Source organism: Equus caballus, chromosome 20, assembly GCF_041296265.1.
Source record: "Equus caballus isolate H_3958 breed thoroughbred chromosome 20, TB-T2T, whole genome shotgun sequence".
Classification (NCBI taxonomy): Eukaryota; Metazoa; Chordata; class Mammalia; order Perissodactyla; family Equidae; genus Equus; species Equus caballus.
The window spans coordinates 61,132,491-61,155,376 of NC_091703.1; the positions used below are offsets into that span (position 1 = coordinate 61,132,491).

Consider the following 22,886-nt stretch of genomic DNA (forward strand, 5'->3'; position numbering starts at 1 on the left):
GCCTATTTATAGCAATTCAAATTTTGAGAGAATTTATAAAACATTTTACAGTAATTTATACCTCTTTCTTGTGATACTATAACTGCATTCTTGAATCATAGTTCTTTATAATTAATGACATTTATTAATCAGAACATGAACAATTTATTTTATATCTGCAACACAGATAAATATTCTTACATTAAAATTTTACAATTTTAAAGTTAAGTGAATCTTTTATATATTTTAAAATTTTTAATCCATTATAAAATATGAGATAGAACTTAATATCTGTTCTGTAACTTTTCAGTTTTTAATGGATACAGGTATATTTAAGTTACAAACAATTATAATAAAAAAAGTAAATATAATACTTCTAAAGTTTGCATCTGTAAAAACTATCAAATTTAATATTAATCTAAAAGGAAATCAAACATGCTGTGATATGCATAGTTTATTTTATTTGTTTCAATTCATCTAGCATCTTTAAGATGCTGTACTTTCAGGTGTTGTACATTCTGTGTACCTCAAGCAAAAAGGGAAAGTAACCAACTTTTTTCTACCCAATATATTTGCTCCAGAGATGGTTTATCTTTAAAATAGCCTTTTTATGTCATTATTAGAATTTTACTGAATAAGGGTGTGGATTTAATCTGAGAAGTGTTAAATATGATTTAATTAATTTAATCTGAAAAGGCAAAATGTTCAGTAGAATAGGTGCCATTCAGAATAATAACTAGCTTCTAGGCAAACAATTTATAGAAGAATGTACAGATTTTTGGCTTTTAGTTAAATGCACATTAACCAATCATTTTCAACTTTGCAACAGTAAAGAACTGCTAAACTCATGAACCTCACACACTGATTGGTTGTAAAGTTCTTGTTGATAATGATTTAGTTATGACAATCACATCAGCCAAGCATTTGGAACATTTTCTTCTTCTGTATTCTTTGAATGGACCAGCCACTGTTACTGTAATCGTTTTGGTGAATTCTCTATTTAGCTATAAATTTTCAGTAGATCAATATTATTGTCAGTGACCTAAGTGAACTTATGATTATGGCTTAAAAAGACATTAGTTCTACTGGATAACATATGTTATTAGGTGTCAGACAATGTCAATTCCAATGTAGCGTTTTGCAATGGCTTTAAACGAATTGTGGCTGTCATCCACATGCTGGCATATCTCAAGGAATTCATCCTTAAATGAAGTCATTAGGATTAAGTCAATGGTTGCTGGCCTCAGTTTCAATAACCAAAAGAGAGAATGAAACAGATTAAAAACATGGATGTAATCATGAAGTATATTATGTAATAATTACTATTTTTAATATTTTTCTTGTGTGTGGGTCTATAATTTAATTTGTACTAAATATACAACAATTGGTTTTATATGAAGTTAGATTATTTCAAATATTTTTAATGGGTAAATTAATATCAATAGGCTAAAAACACACCAAAATAAAATTGTTTATATCAAAAAACGTATTCTTGCAAAACATATGGGATATAAAAATGTGATTACTCATTTTTCATCTGTTTATATAGATTTTTTTCTCTTTGAAGCATGTTAATGCATTTAAATGGTTTTTATCAAAACCATTTAAATAAAGTAATTTTCTGAGAATAAAATAATCAACACCCATATAACCATCATCCATATTTAACACATCCTAGTATTTTTCCAAGTTGCTGAAGAACTTTTAAGAAAAATGTACATTGCAGATGTATTTGAAACTCCTTTGCACACACCAGATTCATTCCTCTCCATTCCTCTCCACTAAGAAGAAATCACTATTCTTAGATTGGTATGCATTGTTCAAAATAGATTTTAATATTTCATTATATGTTATATTAGTAACCCCCAAATGAAATAATTAGGTATAAATCTAACAATATATTCCCGTGATTCTTATAAGTAAAACTAAAAAACTCTGACGAATGAAATCAAAGAAAAACTAAATGGAGAGATAGTCCATGTTAATAGATAAGAAGACTCTATATTTTCAAAATGTCAGCTCTGCCCAACTTGATCTCTAGATTAAATGAAATCCCAGCAAGTTATTTTGTAGATTCTGACAAAACAATTCTACAGTTTATATGGAGAGGCAAAAGACCTAGAGAACACAATAATGAAGAGAAGGACAAAGCTGGAGGACTGACACAGCCTGACTTCAAGACGTGCTCTAAAGCTACAGTAATTGAGACAATGTGATATCATCAAAAGAATAGATAAATAGATCAATGGAACAGGATAAAGAGCCCAGAAATAGGCCTACACAAATATTCTCAACTGATCTTTGACAAAGGGGCAGAGGCAATTCAATGGACAAAAAATGGTCTCTTCAACAATGGTACTGAAACAACTGGGCTTCCACATGCAAATAAATAAATAAATAAATCTAGACACAGACCTTACACACTTCATATAAACTAACTCAAAGTGGATCACGTACCTCATTCAAAATACAAAACTATGAACTTCCTTGAAGATAACAAAAGAGAAAATCTAGATGACCATGGGTTTGATTCTTTTTAGATATGAGATCAAGAGCGGGATCCATGAAAGAGAGAATTGGTAAGCTGGACTTTATTAAAACTAAAAATTTCTGTTCTATGAAAGACAATGTCGAGAGAATGAGAAGACAAGATACAGACTGGAAGAAAATATTTGAAAAGACATATCCAATAAAGGATCATTATGCAAAATATACAAATAACTCTTAAAACTCAACAATAAGAAAACAAACAACCTAATTAAAAACAAAAGGATTAATGACCTTAACAGACACTTTTCCAAAGAAGACATACTAATGTCAAATAAGCATGAGAATATATGCTCCACATCATACGTCATCAGGGAAATGCAAATCAGAACAATGAGTTACCACTACATACCTATTAGAATAGCCAAAATCCAGAACACTGACAGTACCAAATGTTTATGAGAATATGAAGCAACAGGAGTTCTCATTCACTGCTGGTGGGAATGCAAAATGGTACAGTCACTTTGGAAGACAGTTTGGCAGTTTCTTACAAAATATTTTACTAAATAATGTGTTGCATATATTATTCTGATACATTTTTTCCATTCAATCATATATTTTAATAAATTTGCAAGCAATATATATTCCTGTAGTTTATTCATAGAAAACAATATATAGTTTTCTGTTTATTATGTAACACTTTTGTTTATTTACTTGGTTTGTTTCTAAATTTTCACCATTGTAAACATACCACAAATGTATAACTTTGTAAGTATCTTTTTGTACCCATATTCAAGATTTTCTCTATGGTGCGTATACACATGAAGTTTTCAACATTTTCCCCAAACTAGTTTTCCTTCCTCCCATGAGCAGTGAATGAGATTAACCTTGGAAATTCATAAAATATCTCATTTTACTTCAAGTTTTCTAATTATTTGTTTACTGATCATTTATTTTTCTTCCTCTTTGAATTGCTTGTTTATATGCTTTGCCCATGTTTTCTTATATCCTCTTAACCTTAAACTGATTTCACCCTATGCTTAGGGCACAGTTTCTGTGGGCTTTTACTCAGTTATCGCTAACAGCTTATTGCCTCAAACACAAGCGAAATTGAAAAGATAAAAGGTTGCTGTGTTGATTGAATTTTTCAAATAGACTTTATTTTTTATATTAGTTTAAGGTTCACTGTGAAATTAAGGAGAAAGTACCAAGTTCCCATATAGCCCCTGCCCCTACACAGGCAAAACTTGCTCACTATCAACATCCCCCATCAGAGTGGTACATTTATTACAATTGATGAGCCTATATTGACATGTCATTATCACCCAAAGTCCATAGTTTACCTTAGGGTTCTCTCTTGGTGTTGTACATTGTACGGATTTTGACAAATGTATAATTACATGTGTCCACCATTATAAGTCATACACAATAGTTTCACAGCCCTAAACATCCTCTGAGATTCACCTAGTCATCCCTTTCTTCCCTCAAACTCCTGGCAACCACTGCTCTCCTCATTGTCTCCAACATTTTGCATTTTCCAGAATGCCATTTGGTTGGAATCATACCACTTGGATGCTTTTTTAGATTGGCTTCTCTCATTTAGTAATAGACATTTAAGATTCCTCCATGTCTTTTCATAGCTTGCAAGCTGATTTCTTTTTAGTGCTGAGTAATATTCCACTGTCTGGATGTACCACTGTTTACTTAGCCGTTCACCTACTGAAGGACTTCTTGGTTGCTTCCAAGTGTTGGTAATTACGAATAAAGCTGCTATCAACATCTGTGTGTAGGTTTTTTAGTGAACATAAATTTCAACTCATTTGGGTAAACCAAGTAGTGCGATTACTGGATCATGTTGCAAGTTTTGTAAGAAAATGCCAAACTGTCTTCCAAAGTGGCTGCCATTTCTTTTTCTCCAGGGGGAAATTGCCTTGGGGTTCCGAATAGCTCATGTTCATTACACTATCATCCTCTAAGGATGTCTCTGAACAAAGCTAGGCTTTGTACTGAGACATTTCATTTCCCTCTTTACCTTTCCGATCTCTGGGAAGAGCCTCTGAACAGAGATGCCAGCACTCTGTGCAAGGCTAGTCAGGTGTTCAGAAGTCACATCCAGCAAACTGCAACATCTGTTTCATGTCAGGAAGAGGCTCTATTTCAATCATGGTTCAGTCAATGTATTGCACTGGCAGAAGTAGTTTTTCCTCTACATGAGCTGAACTTGAGGATTAATATTCACAAAATCTCTTCAGCAATCTGCATATTGGACTGTCAAGTTGCTCACCATTGTAGTTGGTTATTTTCCCCCAAGCTTCTTACGATTTTCTCAGTTTGGAAAACACTTTGCTGTCATCAGCTAGATTGAAGGGTCAACATCAACACTATAATCAATTCAGCTCTGTAAATGAACTCATCATTCTTGTGTTCATGAATCGACAACATGGGCTCTCTTTTAAACAGAGGGCATTTTGGCTGGCATTTCCCCCGGTAGCTCTTTGAGATCTCCTACTGACACGTGGCAAAGCAGTCCTCAGAAGTCATCTAATGAATTCATATGAAAAAACTTCATTTAGAGGTGTAAGGTCATTTCAGTTCTACTCAGCATTTCATTGCAGTCTCTGCCTCAGAGCTCTCTCTCAGGGCCCATGCAGGGCAAACTGGAAATGCCATGTGTTTAATGCCCCATGCTTCAGTCTACATATTTTCTGTGGGTCTACTTTCCTGTTACTACTCCTATCTTCTGTTTGGTTGACAACATTTTTAACTTAATTCTTTACCACTCTCCTTCCTGGCCAGAGCTTCCTCATGGGAAGAGTGTGCTTCTTTGCCCCCACTTTTCAGGCTTGGCAGTGATTCTTCATTGGAAAGTGATCTATGGGTAAGGGAGGAAGGGTGCTGTTGCGAGCCTAGGGCTTCACAGGGTTTGCATGTTTCCGCTTGGTTTCTTGAGCCTCTGCCCCTCTATGAGAAGAACATTCTAGTCCCAAAAGGATGAGAAACATTTGGAGCACGTCCATTTCAGCTGACACAACAGACCTGCACATATTCTTCTCCCCTCAGCTGTGTCCCAGAGAAACCTCAGCGAACCCAACCTACATTAGCCAAATTTCAGAAGACCACAGATATGTAATAATAAATGATTGTTACTGTTAACTACTGAGTTTTCAGGTTTCTTTGCTAAGCAACAACAGCAACACAATACAGTCTGTATAGTAACTTCAGAGGAATTCATATCCCCTGCAGACAGAGGACAGACATGGCTGAGGAACTTGAATTTCTGAATTCACGTAAACTCCTTTACTGTTTAGATGCCAAACCTCTCCTGTGTCTTACGGAATCTATGCTTCTTTGCATACAAGCTTTCCTCTAAATGCCGCTGAAAAATTGACCTACAGGCTGTTGCCAGTTTTCCCTGGCCCACTCCCCAAATTTCTCATTGGTTTCAGTACATAAAAATGGTTAGATCCAACATTTGCTGATGAGAGATGGAAACACTTAACCGGAAACACATAGCCTATACCCTAAAAGATTTGCATGACCCCACAAATCTGTATTGCTACAAAGTTGGGGAGCATCTGTGGGACTAAATTTAAGGTGAACACAACAAGGGAGAATAATTACAAGACTTAAATAAGCTGCACTTATTGACATGGATGCAGAGGGAAGATTTAACATGCTAATATGAGCGTCTAGGGGTGGTATTAGATAGGCTGGCTAATTAAAGACAGGACTTAATTCTAGCTTAGATTAGTGAGGCAGAAGTGCCGGAGTTTTCTTGATGTATATTACAGGAAGCTGTTCATAGGCTCATTGTTACAGAAATTTTTGAATGGATCTATTATGTGTAAGCTGCTCAATTACCACTTAATTTCTATTCCCAGAGAATATAGGAGGGCATTCCAATCTCCCAGGAAGAAACTCCATTCATCCAGGAGGACATTCCATTCACCAAGATTAAGAACAGGGCTGGTGAGGGGAACTAGTGTCTTGAAGAGCTTTGTGGTGATGGTCCTTTACAGGCTGAAGATAACAATGTGAGATGCTACAGTGAAATTGGGTTCCCTGATCTAAATTAGAAAAGTAGGAGCCAAGAATGGATAAAGCCTGTTGGATATACTTGACTACCAGATAAAAAATGAGCAAATAATCACATAAATCAGAGAAGCAGAATGGTGATAGATGGATTGATTCACAGATATCCTTAGCAGTGGCTAATCAGTAATGGGTTTCTAGAAATGAAATATACGTCTGCTATGGTGCTACCCTACACACATGGAATTAAATCTATAGGTCTGCAGGACAGAAATGTAATTCAATTCACCTTTGTAGGGATTCCTAGCCTCTTAAACAATTCCATACCTAAGCTATAGCATAGACTCAGTCCCTCAGCTAAAGCCTCTTTGAAGAATAATCTTGAAGAAGAATAGTCACAGGTGTTCATGTATCTTCCTGAAGCCCTCCTCAGAGAGATCTGAGGCCATTTACCACTATGACTGTTCACTGATGACAGAAAGATATTCAGACCTTTTAGGAGTTGTTGGATACTGGCTCAGAACTTAGACTTATCTTTGAAACACCACTGCTCTACCAATAGGAGTACAAGCTTATTGAGATCTCGTAGATGGGTCACAAATCCATCTTTTCTTTTGTTTTGTTGTGTTGTGTTTTCCCCCATAGTTCCTGAATGTATAGTGTCATCAATACATTCAGTAATAGACAGAATTTCTACATTGGAATAAGAGCTATTATAGAGGAAAACCCAATTAGAATATCTTGAAATGCCCCTTCAGACTCCAAGATTTCAAACTGAAAGCAATTATTCTGTATCCCTAAGGGACTTGTAGTGATTAGTGTCCCCTTGAAAGGCTTAGGAGTTACAGGGGTGATGATTCAAAGCTTGTCCTCGTTTACTTCACCAGACTGGACAGTGAGAAAGCCAGATGGCCAAGAAAATGATAGAAATAAAAGAAGATTATTGGAAACTTAAGCAGGTTGTGACACAAATGTAGACAGCAATTCTAGATGTTGGGTGTCTACTAAGACAGATAAACATAGCCCCTGGTACTTCGAGAGCAACCATGACTGGGCAAAATGAGTTATTTTTTATCCTAATCAATGACTGTCCAGTTGAATTCGTCCAAGGTTTTTTTTAAAGATATTTTAAAAGATCAAAATAAAGACATCAATTCTTCTCAAATTGAGCTATAAATCCAATGGAATTCCCATCAAGATTCTACCTGGTCTTTGTTTGTTTGCTTGTTAGGATTTAGGGATTTATGCAGAACATACGTTGATGGTAACAGAAGAGACTGTCAAAAATGGCTCAAGCGTTCAAGAGGAAGATTGAAAATATGAGATGTCTTGCTCTGCTGGTATGGAGATATTTCAAAGGTAAGTAATTAAGATTCATGGTACTGGTACGTGGATGACCAACTGAACTAAGGAAATAGAAGAGAGGCAGAGAAATAAACATATTCACATATGGGAACTTGATCTGCAACCAAGAAGGCTTTGCCAATAGGGGAGATCAGAGAGTAAAAGATGGACCCATTCAATACATGAATAGGCAGAATTGGTTATTCGTATGGAAAAAAATAAACTTAGATTCCTAACTTATACTACATACACAAACACACACAATGTTCCAGATAGATTAAAATTTAAACATGGAGGACAGAACTTTCAATATATTGAAAGGAAATATAAGAAACATCTCTGTGTCCTAGGGCAAACACTGTTAAACAAGAAAAAAAAAAGCAAGCCATATCCAAACTAATTGATTCATTTAATTACATTAAAATTAAGTTTTAGTATCTAAAAGTTATCATAGAGAAGGTGAAATGTCAAGCCACAACCAATAAAAGATATTTTCAGTACATACAACTAACAAAAATATTAATAATTTGAATTTAGAAAGATTCCTACAAATCAATAAGAAGAGAACATTAAAGGGCAGATGCCATAAATAGGCATATCTAGAGGAAAAATTAAATTTCTTGAAATGTATGAGAAAATGCTCAACCTCGTAAGTTATCATAGGAATGCAGAGAAAAACTACAAGGCGTTATAATTTTACATACAGCAGATAAGCCTAAATGGAACATTCTGACAATGCTAATAGGAAAATTTATTCACTTTTGTTGAGTATGAATGTTCAATTTTCAAAATGAAATGGGGAAAAAAATGATACTGTAAATGTGAAAATGTCTACCCAATGATCCAACTATTCTATTTCTAGGTATGAAAACTAGAGTACCATCAGTATTTCTGTATTTGGAGAAATACTTGAAAACTGTAATAGTATTATTATTGGTGAGGAAAATAACCCAAATATCCATGACCAAGAGAATGACAAATAAATGTTGGCATATATTTAAGATGGAATATTCTACAATAGTTAAAAATGAGCAACAGATACATACATTAACAGATAATGCTGAAATGTCATGTTCAACAAAATGAACTATTTCAGAAAACTATACACAATATTATTTAACTTACATTGATATTCAAACTCAAGAGCATTTTGTTCAGGCATATGCACAAATAGTTAGTACTGTAAATTAAAGCAAAGGCAGGAAACATAAATTCAGGATATTCAATACAACTGGGTGGGAGGGCAGCAGAGTTCTTGCCAAGAAGGACAAGAGTATCGGCATTGTTCTGCTCCTTACGTTGCATGCTGGGTACACATATGTTCACCTTACATCTATTAAATTTCGCATATAAAATAGTTGATTCAGTAAAAAGCAGCCTCTAACCTGTTTGTTAGATCCACACAGGTTCCATTATTTTTGCAAGGTTTAGAGGAACACTCATTAGTTTCAATTTCACACAGAGGTCCAGAAAACCCGGGTCTGCAAACACACCTTTTAAAGAAGAAATTTAATAACTCTATTAATATAAATGTATAAAGTTGAAGCTTAAAATAATGGTATCATGGCAAAATGTTAATAAACAGAAATGTGCAATTTGTCAGTTGGAATTATAAATATGCATACATTTAGATACATCTAGATGCTAAAACACACATCTAGATATTATTTGGTTTTCTCTACCTGAAACTGTTGACCCCATCTTCACAGTCACCATAATTCTGGCAGGGAAGAGAGAAGCACTCATTCGTGTTAATTTCACAGTGTTCACCTTCAAATCCTGTAAGAGAGATGAGATGGGTATGGATGAGCAATCCTCACTTTCGAGTGTGAAAATCAGAATCAGTAGTAAAGAGTCTGGAGAATATGCTCATAATGGAAGCTAAAAAAAAAAAAAAAGAACCACCTTATCTCTGGCTTCTCATACAATTCTATTTCACATAACGTATAAATAAAATTATGCTACTTTCTAATTAATGAGCTCAAATGAAAGAACCAAGGAAGGAACACGTTACTAAATCCCCTGGGAAAGTCGAGTTGTTGCTAATGTCGCTGTTGTTTGAAGGTATTTAAATGTTTGAGCAAGAAGAATTGAAACGATCTGGAAAGCAAAGGAATTAATGTGATGACCAATCTTAAAGTAAAATTGAGCTCCAGTGATCAAATTTATTCAAGGCAGTTAGCAGATGAGGCAAATTATTTAATTGCTTTTCGTATCCAAGTGATTCACAGAAAACAAATTATTTTGAGTCATAGCTACATAATCACTCATCCATTTAAACACATTCCAGTTATATTTTTAAAAAAACAAAGAACATGAAAGAAAATTATACAGACTGATAAGAGAGGCAGTTGTGATTATTTCAACATTTCTATCAGAAAAACTCAGCAAGATATCACTTTTTAACACATTAAATATTCAGTATTTTCTGATGATCATTTAAACAATTATTTCCATGATTATATATGGACTAGGTAAAACAAAATATATACGTATACTCCTTTTTATTGATAATATTTATTCTATACTAGTAGAAAATGTAAGAAACAAGAGGATTTTCCTTTGTCTTGTTTTTTCAGTGATATAACTAAGCACCAAATAATAGCAGTGACATTATAAATGTCAATCTCTGCTCAGATTTATTTAGCTTGAGGAACAGAGGTCATTCAAGTTACTGGAAGAACATTGTGTTTATTATTGGCCTACACACAGACTAGGAGTGGAACTGAGAAGCACCTGAAGTGGACGGAGGTCTAGCTACCCATGATGGCCGCCTTCCTCCCTTACTGCCTTCTCATATAGTCCCTCTGCTTTCTATCTTCAAAGACCTCTTCACGTGAAAGCTTGTGCTACTGGCATGCAGCTGACGGAGCACAGCTTCCTTGGTCTCCATCTCTGTATCCTGACCTTTCAGCTCAGTACCTACTGCTCAGGGGAAAATCCCCTCAGTATTTCCTCACTCAGATGCCCGTGAGAGAAGATGGGACTGGCCTTCTTTATCTTTTCACATCACACCATGCCACGAGCTACTGCCATTCTCTGTGGTGTCTACCATCAGGTCAAGTGCCAAACCCACTTCCCGTTGGAGACTGGGAAGTTGGTACCACGTCTTGTGATATCTGGCTTCCTCTTTAGCAGAAGAGAATATGAAATTCTAAAAATTACTTAACCCAAAAGAAAATCAGAGGAACAAAGTAGTGATACAACAAGCAGAAAACAAATCACAAGATGGTTTATTTAAAGCCTAAATGTCAATAATTACATGAAATATGATTTTAAAAAACACTCCAATGACAAGGCAGAGACAGAGTAAATAAAATAACAGAACCAGCTACATGGTATCTACGAGAAATTCACTTTAGAGTCAATGATAGGCTAAAAGTAGAAAGATGGTCTGAAGATGCACATGGACGCCATAAGAAACCAGGAGTGCCTGTGTGACCAGCAGACCTACTAGTCTTCAGGACAAGCATCAGGACTAATTTGTCCTATTTTATTTTCACTCAATCGTTGAATTCTTCAAGTTAAACATTGATGTTGCACTCTTATAATTTCATTCATGCACTAGATGTTGTATCCGTTAAACCAAAATTAAAACCAAACCATTACCAAAATTAAAATTAAAAGCAAAATTAAAAACCAAGCATTAACACCAAAATTAAAATGCGTTATTTCCAAGTTAATATGGTTCTCCTAATTCTATTTATTTATTTATTTATTTTGAGGAAGATTAGCCCTGAGCTAACGTCCGCTGCCAATCCTTCTCTTTTTTGCTGAGGAAGACTGGCCCTGAGCTAACATCTGTGCCCAACTTCCTCTGTTTTATACGTGGAGATGCCTGCCACAGCATGACTTGATAAGTGGTGTGTAGGTCCACTCCCAGGATGCAAATTTCTGAACCCCGGGGCCACCAACGCAGAGTGCGAGAACTTAATCACTGCATCACTGGGCTGGCCCTTAGTTCTCCCAATTTTAGATGTGCAAGTTATTATTCTAACACACTTCACCAGTCATCCATCACTTTTGCTGCTATATTTAAACTGCAAATATCATAGTACAGTTATAAGTAACATAATAAACTATTTCTTTAAATATTTGGTTGTAGTTAAATTTGTCTATAAGTTAGGGGCTGGCCCGGTGGTGCAGTGGTTAAGTTCACATGTTCCGCTTCTCAGCAGCCTGGGGTTCGCCAATTCAGACCCCGGGTGTGGACATGGCACCGCTTGGCACGCCATGCTGTGGTAGGCGTCCCACATATAAAGTAGAGGAAGATGAGCACGGATGTTAGCTCGGGGCCAGTCTTCCTCAGCAAAAAGAGGAGGACTGGCAGTAGTTAGCTCAGGGCTAATCTTCCTCAAAAAAAATTTGTTTACAACTTAAAGATTTATTTAGAAAGCTGGATGCATTCCACCATTCCTACTTTTAGCATGACTAGCTTCCTCTGGGAGGCAGGGCAATTTGACACTAAGATCCTTCTTAGAAATGTTCTTCTGAGGCACGGGTAGTCAGGGACATTGGCCAGCTAAAGCAGTGCCGGTGTGCCTGTCTGCGTTCAGCTGGTGATGCATCGGAAGAACATTCAGGACCTGGGAGCTTGGACAGCTCACAGGATAACCTTGTTTTCCTGATTTTGCCTGATTCATTTAGTTTGACATTTCTGAGATGGAGCTTTGTTACCAACTAGCAACATATGTCAATGGGCTGAGGAAATGAGATTGCTGAAATGCTGTAGACATTAGGAGAAAAAATAAAGCAGGCATGGACTGCATTTAAAATAAACCAAAGCTTTGCTGAGAAAGGTTATGCTTTGGGGATATAAAGGAGTGGAAAGTATATACACTTAGTTCCAAATTAAATTTTCCATGGTCCTTGGTGTTAGAAGTTGATTTTTATTCCTGTGAAGGATACTTGCTTTGAATATACACAGTATAACTAAAAGTCTGTCAAAACTGAAAGTACAGTGAATTCAGTCTATGCTGTTCCCCTGTTATTTATCCCTATCCAGAACTATCCAGCTGACCCTATGTTACTAACTGCAGTAGAATTTTTATACACAAGTAAGGAGGCGTTCTCAGACAGACGCTCTCTTGATCCTTTTCTTACAGTGTCTTGCCTGTGTATTGTCCCAGCAAATGCACATGACTGGTTAATAAATGGTATTTTTACACTTCCCAATTCCCCAAAACACATCACAAAATAAGTTACTAAACCTACTGCTTAAATTCAGGAGCTAAATCAATGTCGATTATAAGTATAGTTTTTAAATTACTTAACATTTTCTAAGTTCTAAGAACTGTAGCCTTTTTATACCTGATCCTCTAGCATGGATACAATAAAACAAAATACATTAACAACGGTTAGGTTTTCACAAAACTGCTTTAGGAAACATTTTATCTTTTAGGGCTATGCTTTGAGAATTCTCACATCAGAAGTAGTATCAGTTGGAGTAATTAGAAATGAAGGTAAATAGGGAAAAGCTAGAGTATAACTTTCACGTATTCAAACAAAGTAGTGTAAAAACCACACATTTTAAAATAAAAACTAAAAATATTAAAATTAATTGTTTTCAAAAGTATTAGAAAGGCAGTATTTTTATTCTTCTTAATTAAAATCTTTAATTTCCATACATTTTAAAACTTTATGAAAACAGAAAAAGATTTCTCTCTTGGCAAGTCAGAAATATTTTTTTAACTATTGTTTTCTTTGTATTTTAAAACAAGATAATAAAAATGTTAATATTTTCTTAAAAATTAACCAATATTACTAAATAGTTGCAGAGGTAACTTTAAAAACTATGAAATATGAAAAGATGGAACTAAAATTTCCAATAGACCCTGCTAAGGTTTTTTAACACTGATTTTAAGTAAACTTTTAGGAAATGAATATAAAAGCTAATATTTTAAATGTAAGAAATTTTGACATGTTTTAAAGTTAATTGACAACAATATATATAATCTTGGAAGAATTTCCCTGCTATAAATGTCCACAGCTATTTAAATCTAACAGATATATGTTACTACATGAGCACAGGCTTTTAATTGTCAACAGAGTAATTTTTCATTTAGACAAACTATTTTGACAAGAGACACATTTATTTGCTGCTCAGAATTATACACCTTAGGAAATGTGGCATTATCATGATAATAGTATACACACTGGAGTAATAGACACATTTAAATGCAACTGCTTGCCTCCTCTGTTGTACAGATCCATCAAGCTTAGACTCCCAGTTGTAAATCAATGGCACATGTAAATGATCTGATTCTTCCTTTCACTACAACGTCTTATATGGAGTCTTTTCCACATTTAATCCTCTGTAAAGGATCATTTAAAGAAACTTTTGCTGCTTTCACCATGGAGATGTGGACGAAGTGGCTACATTTGCAAACTAAGCCCTTTCAACTGAATTAAAAGTATTTGATAGGGTGATACTTTTGCCTGTAAACTGAGACATAATTCAAAGTAGAGAGACAGAGAATCTTTCCTAAAGAGAATATTATAAAAGAAATATGTTTTAAGAATAAAATGATTTTAGATCTCTCACTGTATACACACACACGTTAGTACAGAGACCCTACTGAACGCTGTGCACACTGACAGTCAAGTGCATTTCATCTAGAGTCACATCTAACTCTCTCACGTCATTTTTATATTCCATTCCTACCAGCCTGAGGTTGAACTCACTTTATTCAATCTCTCCTACTTAATGAGCTCTTTCCCTTCACTTATGCATTAGCCATTGCTCTTTCGATCACACACAATGTAAAGAAAAACACTAACTTAGGCAAGGAATGGGATTTCTTGGCAGCCTAGCTGGGAAGGATAGCGGCAGTTTGCAGAAGTGAAGAAAGAGCTATAGGAACAACCAGGAGTTCTTTCACAAGCACGTCTCTCCGACTGCGTACAGATCTCCATATCGCCAAAGGAACACGGTGCTGGCTGCACCAACTGAATGACTCCATCAGAAGGAGAAAGCTGCTTCTCTCAGCCTCATTTCCAAGGAAGCATTCTGCATGGCAATCTCCCAGTCCCATGCCCAGACTTGGATCAACTATAATTTCCAGAGGGATGGGGTTTGCTATGCGTCTTAGCTTGAATTCTTCCAAAAGAAGACTCTAAGATGATGATTTGTGCACAAATAACTTATTTAAGAGGTGACCCCAGAAATTATTGCAAGGGAGCGGGGAAATAAAATGCGGGAAGGAGTGGTTTAATAAGCAGGTTATTGCTGTGGGCAACTGAGGCTGCTGGAGATCCTCGTAGAAATCGTATGGAACACAACTCGGAGTTGTTACACTAAGCAAGAAAGCTGGGGTATACATCCACAAATCCTCTTTCCTTGTGCATATCTCTGTCATGAATGGAAGAGCTCTTACTACATTGTACTTTAACGGTTACTTATGTGTCTTTCCCTTGAACTTTAAATTCCTTGAGGGCATGTCTTGGCCATGTTTAATTTCTCCAGAATCTGTCTCAAGACTTGACACATGGTAGGAAATCAATATATATTTGTTGAATCAGTTAATAAAGAACACACTTTTGAGATTTCTAGAACACTACCAGCATGCAGTTGCAAGACTGACGTGTTGCATACAGAGCATAGTTTATAGAGGCAAAAAAAAAATTATGTGTATTATAAAATAAATTTTGAGGTGTGTAAATTTATTTCACTCTATACTACCAAAGCTCCCACTACTGGGGGACCAAGAATAAACCCCACTGTTTCTAGAAATCTTATGAAATTACATTTGCCTTTCTATGTGCTATTTTTATATTTATTAAAGCACTGATTTTTTTTATCATAGAAATTGTTTAAACAAATAAGATTATGTACAAAACAAACCTGTATTGAATAATTACTGCTAAATGCTCCTCTGCCTACCTATTTTCCCTAGGAAATGTTCAGTTTCATAGGGACCAAATTAAGTCACCTCAGTTCTAATCAGAAGACAGAGCATTGCCCTTACTTTCTCTCACAAAACATAATCACAATAGGTCTGATGTCTTACTACATCTATAATTTTTAAATAGCTCACATTGCACCAAAATGGATTAGATTGTTTTGACAATAAATTTCAATCACACTAACCAACATAGTTTACCTGTTAAGCAATCAATTTGGCATAAATCAAAGTACCAATTATTTTACTTGCTGGATCTGCAGGGTGAATTTTAATGCCATTTATAATTTAGCTGTCTAGTATGTAATCATATCATTACCCTGGCTCTGCGATTTTATTCATACTCATACTGAAATTGTGATAGACCCTAAAGGTTGACTAAAAACCATGACCAGAATTCTGGAGATGCATGTGCTGAACTGTCACACTTTAAGCCTTAAGACTTTTCTCATGACCCACCATGTCCTAGTCGGTTGACAAAACATCAACAACTTTCAAAGAGTTCCAGTGGAGCTTCCACACCCTGTATCTGTATAAGAAGCTAAATCTTGGAATTTTTCATGGTTTTAAATTTCAGTAATTTTTAAAATGGAATTTGATCAGAATATTTTCTTTAAAAAGTGATGTAATGGCTTTGACATATACCCTATTTTAAATAACAGCCATTAAAGTAACTCAGGTCATAATGTCTAAAATATCCCATAGTTGATCTCTTGTCAATATTCTGACGTAGTTTTTTAAAGCAATGTCACAGTGCTTAGTCTGTGATCTGCCAGAGGCTGAACTACTAAAGGAACATTACCCAAACATTTTTATGGTAGTTCGACCTGACCTACGGAAGCTTACTCCTATCATTTCTCGGTTTAGAAACATATTTTCCATCTCAAATATATACATGGAGCAAAATAGTTTAGAAATGATGTCCACTTCAAATATCTCTGTGCCGAGTCACAATTAGAAAGGGATGAACACATGAGTGGTTGCGTCCGCCCGCCACTCTGTCAAAAGCATTGACTTAAGTAGTCCTGTTTCTCTGGAAGCCTTAAGTGGAAGGATGAACTTCCAAGAAAAAAAGTAAGATTTTACTCACATACAATGGTGAAATCTAAATTGTCCCCAAGACCTTTTTGTGGCTGCTCATGAGAATGGAAAATCTTAGTAGTAGTATAATAGGAGATAAGGTTTTGTGGTATCTCTGAACTTATTTTCCCCTCATTCCACAACAGGAAAGGAATCTCACTAGATTATAGAAATTCATTAAATGCATTTATGAATTGAATTATCAAAACTATTATGATTTGGATAAACATGCCTTCTTCTGGAAAATTATCTCTGGTGAAAATAGAGGAAATTTTATTTAAACTGAGGAAATATACTGCTGCCCCTCCATAAATATTGATCTATTACTTATATTCTGAGAATCTGTTAGTGGGATGAGTAAAGCACCATGGAATAATCCTGCTCAAAAAATTAGCTCTTCTGCTGCTATTGAATAATTTTTCAAAAAACTTCACTACCAATCTTTGTTAAAAGGAAAATCACTCATGTAAATGATGTACTTCACAATTAGTGAGGTTTGCAAGGCATCAAATGCTCCTCTCACATTGTTTCCTGTCTTTCTTTTCCTGCTTCTTTCCTGAAAATATCTTTCCGTATGCTCTATATGTCCACGTTATGTGCTATATAGAGCCCATGTCATTTTTGCAAAAACAATTACTAATAGCTCCCCAGTTTCTAGTTCCAATTCCACGGAAGGCCCAGAAGTTTCTGTCATGTACATAGAATTTGCCTCTATATCCTTATAATAGATTACTTTATGTGCTCAGGAAGATGTAAATAGTTTGTAAAAACAAACGGAATTAGCTTTGACTAAGATAACTCTTAAATGATATGGTCTAAGCTGGCCTTTTGGGGCAGAAGAGTAAATAAGTGTTGCGTTTATCTTTAAAGGGCTTCTATTGCAGTGGAGCCAGTAAGAAGGAAAGAGATATGAACATATAAGTGGTTATGAGAAAATAACCAGCAGTTGTAGACCTCTTGACACAATATGGTTTTACACTGTGTTTACGGCACATGCCAGTTACACTGAAACCTGTGACGTGCTGGTTTTATGTCAGAAGCATTCCTGCTGAAGGTGGTAATGGCTCTTGCACAGCCAGCAGTATGTGAGCAGTAAATATTTACCCAGACCACCTGTGTACTGATCAGACCTCTTTCAGTTACAGGTGAAGAGATCCCAGTCAAGCATCGTTAGTGATAATAGTTGAAGTTATTGGCTGATCTGACCCAGAAAGCCAGAAGCAGCCTGACATCAGGTATGGCTGGATTCAGGGGCTTCATAATGTCCTTTGATCAGCTCATTCTCTCTCTCACATGGGCTCTCTCCCACGGTACAAAGTAGCCACCAGAGTCACATGATACTGGTTGAGCAATTTAAGTAGAAAGAAGTGATGTTCATAGATAAGTCCAGGAGAAAAGTTACAGTGAAGCATCTGATTGCCCTGGATTGTACCTATGCCCATTTCTAACTAACTGCTATTGTCAGGAACACTACACGGACAAGATTACTCAGAAAAGAGAAACTGAATAAGAGAGGATCTCTGAAACAAAGCAAAAACAAAAAAGAGCCAAAAGCCACAAAGTTTCAGCTTTCTCCCTTTCCTGCTATGCTATTTAGGTTAACTTTTTAGATTATTTCCCCAATATTATGTGTCCCAGTAGGTTTATATACCTGATTTGGAGCAGATACTCCCCCATCCTCCAATGTATTTAGGTTTTCTCTCACCTGTTCTTAAGAAGTCATCCTCCCATAGGGACAAGACCAAACCAAAATGAAATAAAACATTAAAACAAATATAAGCTCTTACCTTCTCTACAAACACAGTAACGTTGTCCATCTACCAAAGTCAAGCACGTTGCATTGTTTCTGCAAGGGTCATTAAGTGGATCACAGGAGCTACGATATTCCTGGCAAAATTTTCCCGTGAAAAAGGGTGGGCACAGACACACAAATTGCCCTGGGATGGTTGATTCATGACAGAGGGCTCCATTCAGGCATGGGTCAGAGTCACATTCATTGATTTCCTCACTACAGTTTTGTCCAGTCCAGCCAGATGTACATTCACAGCTGAAATACAATTTTAAAAAATATGAACAATGCTGTTCCAAATTTATTCTTTGCATTTTCAATGTAATTACTACATTGAATTAATATGATTTTTTATTTATAGCAAGATTAATAAATTATATGTACTTTAAACATATTGTTCACCTAATTTCGTGAGACAATTTAATGTGTTTTCCTGCCAAACTGACTGCACTGGCTGAAATAAGATTTAAGAAGCATTTGGTAAGTTTCTAACATAGTCAGGCCACTGAGATGTACCAGAGAACAACAGTGCTATCAATTTCAATTTTAGCAACTATTGAGCTGAATTACCAACTAAGAAAATTTCCTCAATTATTTCTCTTATGTAAAATGATTTTTTACACTTGGGATCACTGTTTATAAGCCTGAGACGATATTTAATTCAATGTCTTTAGCACATGTGATTCTTATAACTGCCAGAGTATTTACAGCAAGATGCTCCTTTAGGTTAAGCATCCATTTTTTGTCCCTGTTTTTGTATGTTTTTAAAAACAACTTTCCTATTAAAATTTGAATAATGTGGAAAAATTGAAGAGAAAGGAGACAAATAAAAGTAAAGCATTCGGATCCCAGCTGTACGTCACAGACTCAGTCTGACCCTCAACCGTCCAGCATCTGTTATTCTCTTGGAAATTTTTGACTTCAAATAGCACTTTAGCCAAACATTTTCCATCAAAGTAACTAGTTCTGATCTTAAGAACAGCAGAATTCTAACAGGGCAGGAAAAAGGGTTTTCCATGTAAGGTATTCAAATAAAGCAAATACATAATAATGAAACCTGCAGACGTGGAGCCCATGCGAAGATTGTCAATCAACCGGTTGAGTGGAAGTCAATTATAAACAGTGGGTGGGTTCAGAGAGGGAACTCCTGTCAGTCTTTGGCAGGGTGGAGCTCCAAATCTTGGGTAAATGTACTATCTGACAAGTAACAAATCATGGCACAAGGCAGAGGAGATAGTAAAGAATTATTTTTTGAGAAAAAATTTCCTTTACTAATAGATTAGATATTCAAGACAACTTGAAAAATCTATTACGCGCTAAAACATCTAATTTGCTCCGTGATAAGCAATTTCTTGCTAAAGAAAAAAAAAAAGAAAAGAAAAGGAAGAAAGGGAGAGAGAATGAATCAAGCAATCAATCACCTCTTTTGCAGTGTCAAAGCCCCAGGAATACCCAGACCCTTTTGTGCTAACAAACACAGAGGACACCGACAGAGCGGGAGGAGATGCTGAACGATCGGCTTGCACCAGTACTTGAAATTGAACTCCAAATAAATATAGTTGTCATTTAAATAAATACTAAATTGAATAAGGGGCAAGATGGTTTTAGGCATAATTGACTAACAATGTGTTTACTAGCTCAATAATATTAAACCTAATTAAAAAAACAGTTAATTTTTTTTTTAAATTTGGTAATGGGCAGAAAGTGCTACCATGCAAACTGAGTATTTCTTGTAAGGTGTGTTTGTATAAGGCAAACTTTACAACTGAAATAATTCATACCTTTGAAATATAAAAATATAAATATGAGTGTTATTTCCTTTCAGAATGAGTAAATAGCCTTTATATTTTTATTTTCCTCCCTAAAAAGTAATGACATTATGTTGGTGACTAGCCATCCTAGTTGGCCTGGACAGTCCTGGCTTAGGTCTATTGTCCTAGCATACTTATTTTCAGGGCACTCTTTCACTTACAGAACTAAGATGCTATCCTCTTCGTCTTTGATTATCTCCTATATCCCTTAATGAAACAGAATATTTTCCAAAGAAGGCTATACTATCGCTTATTTACTAATCCTGCACATGATTTTACCTTGCTCTAAAATTTGCTTGCCACACTCTTTAGAAATTCATCACATATGGTAGCTTGTATTATAAACATTTGCATGGGTTGCCACTATTAAGCTTCTGGTTCCTTGATGTGTAGGAATCATCTGAATCTCCATATTCTTATGTACAATGTAAATTAAAAATATGATAAATATTAATTAATATAAGCTCTTTGTTTAGAATCATACAGACTTACCTGAATTGTTTCATTTGGGAAATTGAGGGCCAGAGAGCATAATAAAATTGGTAATCTTAGAGAATTGTTGTAAAGATTAAATGAGATGATGAAGAAAAAGTGTATATAGTAACTGGCATCAACAATGCCTAGTCTCCTACAGTGGTTACTAGGAGCTTTCACAGAATTTTCAACACCTTTGTTAGGGGTCGGCCCCGTGGCTGAGTGGTTGAGTCCACATGCTCTGCTTTGGCTCAGGGTTTCGCCCATTCCGATCCCAGGCACCGATGTAGCACCACTCATCAAGCCATGCTGAGGCGACGTTCCCACACGCCACAACTAAAAGGATCCACAGCTAGAATATACAGCTATGTTCTGGGGGGTTTTGGGGAGAAGAAGGAAAAATTTTAAAAAAAATTTGAAAAACCATTGTTACCCTATTTATGCCTAAATAAAATATGCATCTCAACAACAGGGATTGCTTCAATATCTAGTGGCACTTTTCATTTATTTGTCAAACCACATCACATTATACCGCATCATATTGAAAACTGTCCAATATATTATCCAATTTGATGCCTCCCGTGAAGCTTTGAAATCAGTGCAAGAAGTATTCCTACTTTCACTTTGCAGATGAGCTAGCTGGAGCTGCAAAGGATAAAGGTGATTTAGCCAAAGTCCCATAGTTAGCAAACCTGAGATCAGAAACCCAGACCTCTTCCTCTCAGCTTCTCTCTTTTTTTTCTTCCTTTTTCTTTTTTGCAGGTCTCAAATCCATTATAAGACCATTAAACATTTCGTGAAATAATGTTAAAATTTGGAATCACCAAAGTCCAACAGAAGAGCTTCAGTGCATTTATCTTACTTGAAGTAACTTTACTTCTGAGGGGCGTTGCACAATAGTTATCTTTTTATTTCTCTTGTATTCTTTCATGAGTACGTAATTTCAACGTGTCTATTTTAAAAGAGTTCTCTGTGAATAGCCGACAATGCTTGAATATGTAGCATATGTGCTGAAGGTTTGTTTTATCTTCTCAAATAACAGGTGGCCCAAGATTTCATGTGGTGTTATTACAAGGATCAAATTCTCAGGAAAGCATCTGGCCATATGTCAATAGGAGTGATGAAGCCAAGGCTGAGGTCTATGGAGATGAGTGGATATTTTGTAGAAAATAAACTTTTAAGAAGCAAAGTCACTGGTAGTAACTGACAATCAGACCCTCATGTTTGTATATTTGAATCTGCTTTTGTACGTACCAGAGAAACTGGTCTTTGATGGATGGAAAAACATATTTTATGTGAGAGCTTTAATCTGGTTTTTACATTGTACCATGAAATAATTTGAAGATTCAGTGTGATCTGGCAGGGATTTTCCAAACTCACAGCTAGAAGAGGAGTCTTTATGGATTAAAAGAACAAACAAGCAAAAACATATATTCTGTGACTTTTCAAGTGTACAATTTCTAGTAGTAAACACTTGAAAACTAATTTACTGTGCGCTTAAAGGTAGACTAATATATTCTAATTTGCTGTCTTTGCTAGTGAGGGAACCAAAAACCCACTGGCAGAAAATACATTGAACTCCTTCTAAGTAAGAACATTTCAATTCTTTTTTTCTTTTTTTCTTTTAGGTGAGGAAGATTGGCCCTAATGCCAATATTCCTCTTTTTGCTTGAGGAAGTGTTGTTGAGCTAAGATCTGTGCCAATCTTCCTCTATTATGTATGTGGGACGCCACCTCAGCATGGTTTGATGAGTGGTACACAAGTCCGCACCTGGGATCTGAACCCATGAACCCGAGGCCATGAAGAGGAGCATGTGAACTTAACCACTGTGCCACTGGGCTGGCCCTAGCATTTCAGTTATTAAATGTTGATTTAAAGTATCAAAGCTAATAAGAGAAAATAAAGTAGATGGCATTGTTATAAAATAGGAAAAAAAGAGTGTTCATCAAAGAAATTCATTAGCTTAAAAACTCTTAGTAGATTCCAAT

The 22,886-nt window shown here is 35.7% G+C and overlaps 1 protein-coding gene across 1 annotated transcript in view; it reads right to left on the minus strand.

The window, feature by feature from the left end:
• Window positions 1–22,886, minus strand: part of LOC111769165 (protein eyes shut homolog) — a 1,017,614-nt gene that overhangs the window by 927,798 nt on the left and 66,930 nt on the right. The window contains exons 5-7 of the mRNA XM_070244139.1: window positions 18,611–18,870; window positions 9,525–9,621; window positions 9,228–9,335 (exon numbers count right to left, since the gene is read on the minus strand). Coding sequence (XP_070100240.1) covers window positions 9,228–9,335; window positions 9,525–9,621; window positions 18,611–18,870 — 465 coding nt within the window. The remainder of the gene's footprint in view (window positions 1–9,227; window positions 9,336–9,524; window positions 9,622–18,610; window positions 18,871–22,886) is intronic.